The sequence below is a fragment of the Drosophila simulans genome, chromosome 3L (genome assembly GCF_016746395.2).
Source record: "Drosophila simulans strain w501 chromosome 3L, Prin_Dsim_3.1, whole genome shotgun sequence".
Classification (NCBI taxonomy): domain Eukaryota; kingdom Metazoa; phylum Arthropoda; class Insecta; order Diptera; family Drosophilidae; genus Drosophila; species Drosophila simulans.
This window is the reverse complement of record NC_052522.2, coordinates 715217-726109: the sequence shown is the minus strand read 5'-3', so window position 1 is coordinate 726109 and position 10893 is coordinate 715217. Positions and strand designations below refer to the sequence as shown.

General features: G+C 45.8%; 1 protein-coding gene across 1 annotated transcript; it reads left to right on the top strand.

Moving 5' to 3' along the window:
* Window positions 1-4770: 4770 nt before the first annotated feature.
* LOC6736239 (DNA N6-methyl adenine demethylase) lies at window positions 4771-10893 on the top strand. Its single transcript, XM_016170525.3, has 2 exons — window positions 4771-5072; window positions 8991-10893. Exon 2 carries the CDS (start codon window positions 9114-9116, stop codon window positions 10686-10688), a length of 1575 nt encoding a protein of 524 aa, XP_016029742.1. The 5' UTR covers window positions 4771-5072; window positions 8991-9113; the 3' UTR covers window positions 10689-10893.

Below are 10893 nucleotides of genomic sequence, written 5' to 3'. Positions count from 1 at the left end.
TTCGATATCTAATGTTTCATTAGAAATGTTATAAAATTAAATCGGTGATTTACCTTTAATGGATTTTTATATGTCACCTAACTCGATGAGTAATCTTTAGTAATCATTAATGATCGTTCGATATGCCGGGGAAGTTGTCATGGGAAAGGAACAAAAGCCAATTACCTGGCTCATCATCATCGCCCCGATATCCATTAGCATCCTGTAAATGCATGCCATTTCATTTATTTACTTTGGCTGGCGGTTAGTTGCGTATATAGTATTGATTCTTTCATCATACCGAACTCACCCAATCGACCCCTTTAATCGCCAAACATACAAACGATGCCATAATCGTTTCCATTGTATGCCAAATACGAATGGCTCGCCAAAACTGTAGACCCCGGCTCAAGAGCGACTCTACGAATACCCGTTCATCTAGAGTGCAGATATATGTAGCTATATATATTTGTTTCGAGCGGAAAACGTGAGAACCGACTGTATGTGATGGCGATGGTGGCGAAACAAGTCTGGTGCTCTAGTCTCTGGTTCTGCTACTCAGCTTTATACCCCGTACTTCTTATTTGGGTTGTCGGTGCGGCATAAGCCTCTTGGGCTTTGGAGGCTGCTGCAGACGATGACGACGATGAGGATGTGGATGATGACGATGATGATGATGGCCCTTGAGCCGAGACTCTGGAGGTTCTGACGATAATGACGATGGGCCCTCAGCTTTCTGTCATGCGCCGCTCCAACGTGGCGAGTTCGTTTCTTATACTCGCACATCGTCTTTCCTCGCTTCCTTGCCACACAGCCTTCGATAGATGTAGATAACCATCTGTACTGTGCAGGAGATGACGAGCGGATTCGAACTAGGGTACCAAAGAGGCTATCCTTTCTGACGCCCTTTCCCTGCGAACATCCGAAAATATCCTTCAGGCTGACGGTTCCGACAACGACATGTATTGGATTTCATTTGGGTTAGCTTTTGGGTTGAACAAATCGATTTGCCATTTTTTTTATATATTTTTTAAGTGAATTGTTCAGTTTTTGCGCATGTTTGCATTGCAAGAGATGACAAACCCGAGGGATTACCTGGTGACTTCTTTGTATGTGTATATGTTACGAATTATCCTAATTACAATCCTACATTTTTGTGTACAATTCTATTAATTACTACACATATTTCATCTTTTAATCTTAGTGCGAACTTACAGTCTTAAACTTTTATATATTATATTACATGGCATTACATAAAAAATATATTTAAATTCGCATATATTTTAAAGTCTCGCGTTCCGAACTGATTCTTCCAATATCCAGTTCCCACCACCACAGTGCAAATGGAGCGATATTACACCACCCATGTAGTTCAGGGCATAACACGAGATGTTAAACCCCGATATGGAAATGGCAATAAACTCGTAGTAGCGACGGCAATGAGCTCACATCATATGGACGGCGAGGGGGATCGGATTCGGAATCGGGATTGGGATTACCAACAGCAGAGGCGACTTCGCTAACAAGAGGGCGGTGCCATGGAATCGTGAATGAAAGCGAGGGAAGCGGGCAAGGGAACTGGCAACTGGAGTGGCAGGAGGCACAAAGGAAATTACTAGGAAAAATTCAGGTCCCTATGGTGCTTTTGGGTGCGACAGTCGTCGCATAGACACTCGCGAACTTACACACATACAGTCCTGCATATATAGCAAAAGATAATCAGGGAAGCCGACTGAACGACCGACGGACGCTGCTGGCGGACATCACATATAGATTATAGCGCGCACAATGGAGAACGAGCAGAAGATGGGGCGATACCAGTGGAGATATGCACATACCTTCGGTCGAGGGACCAAAACGGAGCACTGAGACCCAAACTGAACCTCCAACTGGCATGGCATCGGAATCCAGCGAGGAACAGGGGCCAAGGCCCGGACCTAATCAAAAAAGGTAATGGCAAATACTATCTCGGGTCGTGGCAGCGATTTCACAATGCTCACTGTGTCCCGAGGGATGAGGAGCTAGGTTCAATATAATACATAACCATAATAAATTCCATGGCTAAATCCCCGCATCTCTCCAGAAAAAGGTCATAATAGATGAGCTTAGTGGAGCTCAGGGCGAGTGGGGGCTCCTCCCACCTACAGTGGAGCAAAACTACTGAACTTACAATAATATGATAAAACTGTTTTCTATATTCTATTTCGAGTATTAGAGCAGATTTGAATTTGAATCAATTTTTATCAATAATAAATATTCAAATTTTAAGAATATTTGTATCCATGTAATTTACAAATTCTCGAATATTTTTCATTTGAATTTTATTTTTGTTGTAAAGATTTAAAATACTTGTATATATTTGCATATAAAATGAATACTTCAAGGAGCCAAACGGATCCTAAACATTAAAGACTATTAAATCCAATGTCCCTCTAGTTAAAGAACATTCCTCGTGCGATTTATAGATGTTCGAATGCTTATACATCGCTGTGCCATTCAAAATGTGTGAGCTCGAGTGTGTGTGCTTGTAGGGTTCCTGGCTCATCGCAATCACTTCGGACTCGAATTCGGAGTCATGAAATGGCAAAAGGAAAGGTCATTTTCTTCGATGCTCCAGCTCGTTGTGTAAAGGTTGCCAAGGGCTTTTACCCCCTGCGACTGCCAGCGACACCACCCCCCTCGCCGCCACTGCAAAAAAGCATTTGTAGAAAAGTTTCCTTGGCTGGTCAGCAGCGGATAGCTGCTGGAATATACTATAATAGAGTCGAGTCATCGTCAAGCATCCGAGCATCCGAGGAAGCGAAAACCCGGAGTCCCCAAGCGGCAGGCCACCCAGAACCCACCCATTAGGCACCACCCGCCGCAGAGGTTGATGCTGTGGTTTTATACCTTTTCCAATACTTTTCCTTATATATGTACATTGTACACACACCTAATATATGTATACTAGCCGGATATATGCTATGTGTGCGATTTCCCACCACCGAAACAAAATCGCATCGAGATGGAAGGGAACCGACCGAAAAATACGAACCCAAACTGAGCGTTATCCATTTATATCTTCGAATTGTATTAACTCTAATCCATCAAACGCTTTCGTCAAAATGGTTTCAGCTCTGCCGGCGTCGCTGCCGACGCCCAAGCTATTTAGTCCCAATCTCAAACCCAATCACCTGCCAAACCGGGCAGCGATACTTCAAGTTACAGCTAAGAGTATATGTACAAGATACAGATACACATGGCCACGGCATCTCGGCTTCCAGCATCTCTGAGATTTGTGTGTGTGTGTTTTGGCCAGGAATGGATTTTCTATACGTTCGCCTAAACTTTTATATACATATCACAGTTGCGGATGTGTGTCTCCAATGCCTATAATGCGAATGTCCCAAGAACCCGATTCCGACTTCAAACCAAGCAGCTCAGCATCACGACTCGCTTATATGGAGTATCCATAGGAAAACTTGTTTAAATTGGCCCGATGCCAAACGAAAACTAAATCTTACAAGACCCACAATTCGAGTGGACCAAAATATGGCCTTGGTTGAGAGATCCATTAGCCGAGATACGTGGATCCCATAGATAGAGATTTGAAAATGTTGGTCTAGTTATTCATAACTTAGGGATTAAGTGACTGAAGAACATTTTTCCGAAAGCGATCAAGAAGATCGATCACAAAAATGTTTGGGTCCACCCCAATATTTGGCCTAACCCCGATTATTGTAGAATCGAAAAAGTCGATAATAGTACCCAAATATAGGTATAATTACCATCGTTTGTGTGCGGCCATACATCCCCACGATAGATATATCTGCCCCAGGCATATAGATACCGGAATTCCAAGCGAGTTTCGTCAGACCCAAAACCGAAACCACTCATTCACCTCAAAAGAGATACAGATACACACGAACACGGCGGGATGGACGAGTTTGGGTAACAGGGAGGCAGTTTCCATGGCGAGCTCTACGTAAGCCCGAAAACCCGAAAAACCCATCAGAGAGCTATATACAGTACAAGCGCACCAGACTGAAGCCGTAAACGCACCCCAAAGGTAGGACGAGATGACAGGTTGGGCTTCGGATTGAGATTCCGATTCGGATACAGGTTCGGCCGTTGGGTTCGGGCTGGATTCACAGTTCGGGTCTTCGGGCATATATCGCCGACGGCGGACGGACTAGACGCCCAACAACTGACACCACCCCCGTTCAGTCTGGCGATTCCACGTTCAGTCGCCTGGTATTTGCTACTTTTGTTGTTGTCGCTCTGCCTGTTTGTTTTTCACGTCTTGCGCCAACGCCAGCGTCGACTGCGGCTCGCCTTGCGGAGCAGAGATGATTGTCTGGTTATTTTGTAGCACAAGCTAGGTCTAAAAATACCTCAGGGGATAGGTTTCCAGAAAGTATGCTAAGTATGCTACCAATGAAAACGTGTATGATTACTGTAAGATTACTTTGTGGCATAAATTGAGTCTTAGTACAAACAATAATACAGATCTCTCTATTGAGTGGACAAGCATAGTTGCGGACAACATAAATTGTGTATTTAATACTATTAGGCTTACGTCGAAGGAAGCAACAACAAGAGCATCCCTATTGTGGTAAAATGACGACAATTTAATTTGCCTTAGAGGATTCGGCTAGCACCACAACACTGTTGGCATCTCAGCTCGAGGGGTTCTTGGCATCGAGCCGTCCTTGCCGCCGTTTCTTTGCTTCTTCGGCCGCTGTTGCTGCGCTGCCTCTGCCTCTGCCGCCTCGCTGCCAGCGCCTTAGGTTTTTGGTTTGGCATGGCTTGTTTGGGATTAAATATTTCCTATAGATGGGAAAAACGAGTCGGTCGGGGTCGTTCGTCGAGTCGTGGCTGTTGGCTGTTGGCTGTAGCTGTAGCTGTAGCGATGATGATGTCGCTAGTTTCAGTTTCGTACACTCTGTGTTGAACGTTCGTTGGCGGCGGTTCACGCATCGCGTCCGCAGATTTTGCGCCGAGTTCCCGAGTGGTTCGAAATACCATAGATACCATACCATAGAGACCTGGATTTATAGACTCTGATTTGTGGATATATCTGAACGCATTCGCGTTACACGGAGACTCTGGATGTGAGTGGAGTCCACTGTGCGGATGAGTGATATTCATGATTTAAGTAACTGCGATGTGTGCTTATTTGGGTGGTGTAAACAAACGGGGTCTTGAGATTCAGTCGCGTCGCTGCCAACGCCTCTTTGTTATTGTTTTGGTGTGTTCGCAATTAAAAAAGCCGCATTTGCATGTGCGTTTGAGTTTGTTGTAGTGTGCGTGCCTTTGAAAAAAACCCGCTTTTGTTTTTATTTGAGTTCCTTAGACGGCGCGGCGTCAGTGGGGTTTGTTTTGGTTTTGATTTTGCATTTGCCTTTTTGTTTTCGCTGCTGTTTGCGTGGGTGTGATAAAAGTACATTGCCCGCTGATTTGGCGCCAATTGAATAAACGTGCTTCTCGGGGAGAGAGTCCTTGAATCGGCCAAGGACAATTGGCAATCGGAGTGGGCGTGCTGGTGGTCGGAAGTGGGTGCTCTTGGCTTAAATGGGGCATGACTAATAAGTAAAGCTGCTCGTTGAAAGCTATTTTATTGAATTAGCAGTAGTCCTGTGTATAATAAGTGCTTATTCGGATAAACGGTGTGCTTAAGATAAAATTGATATTACTACAATAGTAAACCACCTACTAAAAGCTACATTTAAAGATATAGAACATTATTTTTCGAATAAGCCACCACCTACGCCATATACAAATATTAATTGTGGAATAACAGCAAAGCCAATCTCTTTCACTCGGCAACTTAAATTCAACTACAATCTATTGTATTATACTGCCAGCCATTTGCCATCCATATCTCACTTAAATGACCTCATAGACATAAAATCGAGATACAAACAAACAGCGAATATGTGGCCAGCATAGACATAGTCTGTTTCTTTATTCCCATGAGTATATCTTCCCCCTCAAATCTGTAGGAACTCACAAACACAGACACACCACAGAAATCCGAAATTCGAATCATGGCATGCCATGCCATATAACATCCCATCCATTTATGCGCTGCTGCTAAACCTAAAGCAGCCCAAAAAGGTCCGACCAAACCAAACCACCTTGAGATATAAGATAAATAAGTTAACTCATGCCAAGCCGAAGCCCAAGAAAGACGAAAACCAATCGCAAAATTACCTGACATCGTGAACCGAACCGAGTGAAATCCAAAACTACCAGCTTAATCCCCAGTGCGGCGGAATTCGGGACGGGGAAATACTTACTTTTATATATAGAGTATACTTTGCTCTAGAGCATGGACGAAAGGGCGCAAGGCAGAAAGAAGGCATGGCATGTAGGTAGAACGTCTAAACGAACCAACCGAGCCAAAAAACCGAACCGAAAACCAAACTTCCTAGGCGAACAATGGCTGGAGATACTGCGATACCGAGATACAAAAGATATGTGGCCAACAAAGGGAACCTGGGTTCGTTTTGGGAACTGGAACTGCAATTGGGATTGGGGCTCAGACTCAGACTCAGACTCAGGCCCAGGCCCAGACCCGGAATGGAGCATCATCTTGATGGCTCCGATGATAATGACGCTGCACGAAATTTCACGAAGAAGAACCCAGGAGCTAAGGCAGCCCAATCGACATAGGCAGCCATTAGGGTGAATCTGTGGGAGGAGAGGGGGCGTCCGAATCGGAATCTGCAGGCTGGGGGAAGGTGCAGGAGGACCTGCACGGGGAATCCCCCCGGGGACTGGCGAGGGACAACTCTCGAGGCGATTAAGATAAAGTGCCAATCGATATAAGGGAAAGAAAGGCAAGAACTGAACGGGCGAACTGAACTGAGCGAGCTGAGATGTCGAGATACTCGTACTTGGAGCTACATCCACGTCCAACGTCCGCATTCGATGCTCTGTATATATGCACAGACCCCGCCACAAATATAGTAGCGGTAAAAGGGCATATTATTACATACTCTACTCAATATATATAAGATCAAAAAGTTATGTATATAATGTACAGTAATTGTAATCAAGATTTTCATTTTTCGAAACCCACCGCTATTGCCTTGGCCGCTGCTGTGGATATATAGCCATACTCAGAGTCTGAGCCATAGCCATACCCATGGCAATAGCCATAGCCATAGCCATAGCCTGGGCCATAGAGAGCGACATAAAAGGAAATATAAAACCATTTATAAAGCGAGTCAGTCAGGGGAGATTTGAATTGGAATTGATGGTGTAGTGCACTCGACTGCGTCGTGGTGTGCGTGCGGATATACACACAGATACGCACATACACAGGGCCAAGACATAGACGAAGCGCAGTCGCGGTGTGTGTGTGTGTCAAGGTGCGAGCATAAGATATATCTTCAAGATGGAGAAGTGGAAGGGTTCTTGGGCTTGGGTTTGGGTTCCTTCGGTTCGACTGAGTTTGGATTTCTCGGGCAGTGAAACTTTGACGCTGGCAGCGCTGCTGCCAAGAAGTTTCCGGCACAAAAACTTTGCTCGAGCAGAGCGAACAGCTGCCCGAGGCACGACAAAGGGACGGGAATCGAGTTGGATTCTGCCTGATAGAGCTATGGAACAGTGAGCAACCCCTAAGCTGGCCGAGAGATAAGGTTCGATTCCGTAAATCCATGTCAACAACTTGGGCAGCGCTTGGATGCGTGGTAACCACCAGACGTAATGTCGAATCCATCCCTTGGGACTGAGCCATTCGTATCTATTAAATTCGCAGGAAATCTCTCGCACTTACTTCTCTAATGGGAGGAACAATTGATTGTATTTTATTATTAGCAAATCTATGTTGATCCTGTGATTAACCAGCCCAAGTTCTTAGATATCACATTTAATTTAATCAATGCCATCCGTGCCTTCTTTAGCTTTATATTTAAATTACCAGGGAGGAATAGCAAATGTACTCAAAAAAATGGCTTTAAACCAAGATACGGCCTTAAATCCAAGAAATTAATCGGACATGCTTGTGAGATTAAGTCATCTCGATCTCCCGGGTTCTGTGTTAATCCAAAGACCGGCTCTGAGTCAGGCAGGTGGGTTCCGTTTTGTGACTCAGCCGAGGTGCACTGGTCTATATCTACTTCGCTACTCTTTGGGCGTACAAAAAGGGGCGCGACCAAAGTCGTTCGAATTAGGCAGGCATCTCTGTGAATCTCCAGCGGTGTGTATCTGAGCAATACAAAATACAAGTCAAAAGTGGGTGTGTGTTTGCTCCGATATGGTTTTCTAGCGGTATGGCTTTGGTTCTGGTTTTTCGGGGGCTGTATTGATTTCCGAAGGCGTATGCAGCGCCTACAATTATAACTTGTATAGTTTTCGTAAGTGTGTGTATATGTATCTTTATCATTTGGTTTTGTCGCTGTATCTCTAAATTCTCTAGAGTGGTCTTGTCATTGGCAGATGCTCTATAGAGGTTTCGAGGTTGTTCCTATATACTGTGATATACTTTTTTATGATTATGTATTAGCTTGCCATTATTTCGATGACTCATGTCATCTGCTGTAAGTCCCAAGAGATAGACACTAGCTTGTTCGATGAATTAATTTTACATTTGTTTAGCTGTCCTTCTAGAGTTGCTGATTCATTGGTTTGTTGTAAATATCTGTGTTCTGGGAAAACACGATCTCAATCGGGGAATTTACTCGTGTTAATCGTGGGGATCAGCACATTAATGTATTGTTGTTTGCCAAACTCGTATTCGTTTAAAACTGAAATATGTAAATACAAAACTCCTATGGCATTGCAATATGGAAATCGTGGGCTCAATTGCACTAAGAAAATTCAAATTCAGACACTTGTTGCAAAATGCGCCATGGAAAAGGGTCAAAGGATGCCAGACCTCATGTCCTAGCCTAGTCCTTGCCACACCCCTTAACTTTGGCGGTAAATTGAAAACGCGGCCAAGAAAAAACACAAAAAATCGCAGATACTTAAATTGAAGTTAAATAGCCAGCTTACTAATGTGTGCAAACACTCTCTTGCAGATTCCAGTGGATTTGTTTTAATTTCATTTACATTTCGTGGCCTGGCGAAGCGTGAGCAACGCCAGCACTCCAGCATTTAAGATTCGGGGCCAACAGCAATTCCATCCGCATCCGCAGGTCGAGATGCCGACCATCCGGCGGTGCTGCATCATCGGATGCCTGTCCAATTCGCGTCAGCACCCGAGTATGCAGTTCTTTGCGTTTCCCCGGCCGGAGAACCCCTTCCACAAGCTGTGGAAGGAGGCGTGCCACGCCTCCCTAAGGCGAATTGTGCCCTTCAAGAAGCCGGTAGTGTGTGCCCTGCACTTTGACCCCAGTGTCCTGGGCGGCAGGCGACTGCAGTCGAATGCGCTGCCCACCCTGCGCTTGGAGGTTCCCTCCAACCTGGAGGCCGTTGAGCAGCAGGCCATGGTGGAGGAGATCGAGAGGAGCCGAAAGTGCGCCTACATCAATGCAGTGGTATACGAGTGGCTAGTAAGGGCCAATATCAATCCCCAGCTGCGAGGTAGCATTACCCACGGAATGATCAAGGACAAGGCGGAGAATGCCCGACAGGTTATAGGGAGCACATCCTTTATAGCAGACAATCGCTGGTTAAACCGTTTCCGAGAGACTCATCTTCAAGGCTTTGCCCAAAAACTAGCCAGCAACCAGTTGAAGCCACTAGGATCCTCCCTGTGGATCCCGGACATTGTACAGGACCTAGCCCATCTCTTTCCGCCCGCGAGCGCTGAAAGAGTGGCCAAACTGGAGGAGATGCCCGAGCAGTACATGACCTACATGCAGCAGTACGGAGAATACGAAGAAGATGATGACAGTATGGATGTAAAGGAGCAGAGCTATCAGGAGCAACAGCAGCACTTTGCTCTCCAGCAGCAACATATGCAACAGCAGCAGCATCAAATGGGCCACCCATGGCCCTCGTTTCCAGGACATCCCGGACATCCTACTCCGCACCCCGGGTTCGCCAGCTTCAACGACTTTTATTTCGAGCGGCATCAGCAGCAAATGCAACAGCAACTCCAGCAGCAGCAGCAGATGCAGCAGTTTCCACCCACTATGCCACCCCAAAGGGAACCCTTTCAGCCCCAATTGCCGCCAAATGTTCCTCCGCAGCGGGCCAGTCCCTTCCAGCCCGTTCAGTTGGCCAAGAGACCCAAAATGGAGTCACCCGATGACGACGAAGTGCAAGAGATTAACTCAGCGGTGACCTCAGCACCATATCCACTAGCAGAATCAACCTTAACCAGCAAGCACAGTCGAAGTTCCAGTCCCAACGAGCAGAACAACAATAATAGCGGGGGAAGAGACAGTGCCAGCAGCAAGGAGAACGCCCCCAAGGGAGGCGGCGCAAGTGGCAAATCCACGCCTGCCCTCTCCTCCAAGGGAAAGGACTCACCTGCACCAGCTCGAGCTGCGTCCACCAAGCCCGCCTCTGCTCCCGCCTCGCCGAAAAAGATCCCCAATGGATCCAGCTCCTCCGGCAGCCAAACTAATGGACACACATCCCCAGACTCCGAGGATAAGAAGGCTTTATGCATGCTAAAGGAGTTGGAAAGCTACCACCAAGCCTTGGAGTACCTAAAACCGCTGGAGGACTTCGTGCTCTTCAAGGAGAACTTTCGGGCTATTGGCTTGCTGTCCCAATTGGAACTGGTGCTCCGAAAGGGGGACAAGGCCACACTGGTCGAGGGATAAGAGTATCCTAATCGCGGACCAGGACAGCACAAACACAAATGTGATGAACAGTGTACATATGTATCAAGTAGTATTATTGAATCGTACTACCGCCAAAACAGTTTTTTGGGTTAACAAAGAATCTCCACTCGCATAAAGCTGAACCTAATTATTTAATTTATTAATTACTCTAAGTACAATAAAATGGAATTTATAAAATATTATA

Excerpts from the sequence above, each read along its gene's own strand:
- LOC6736239 (XM_016170525.3), top strand. The coding sequence starts at position 9,114 with ATGCCGACCATCCGGCGGTGCTGCATCATCGGATGCCTGTCCAATTCG.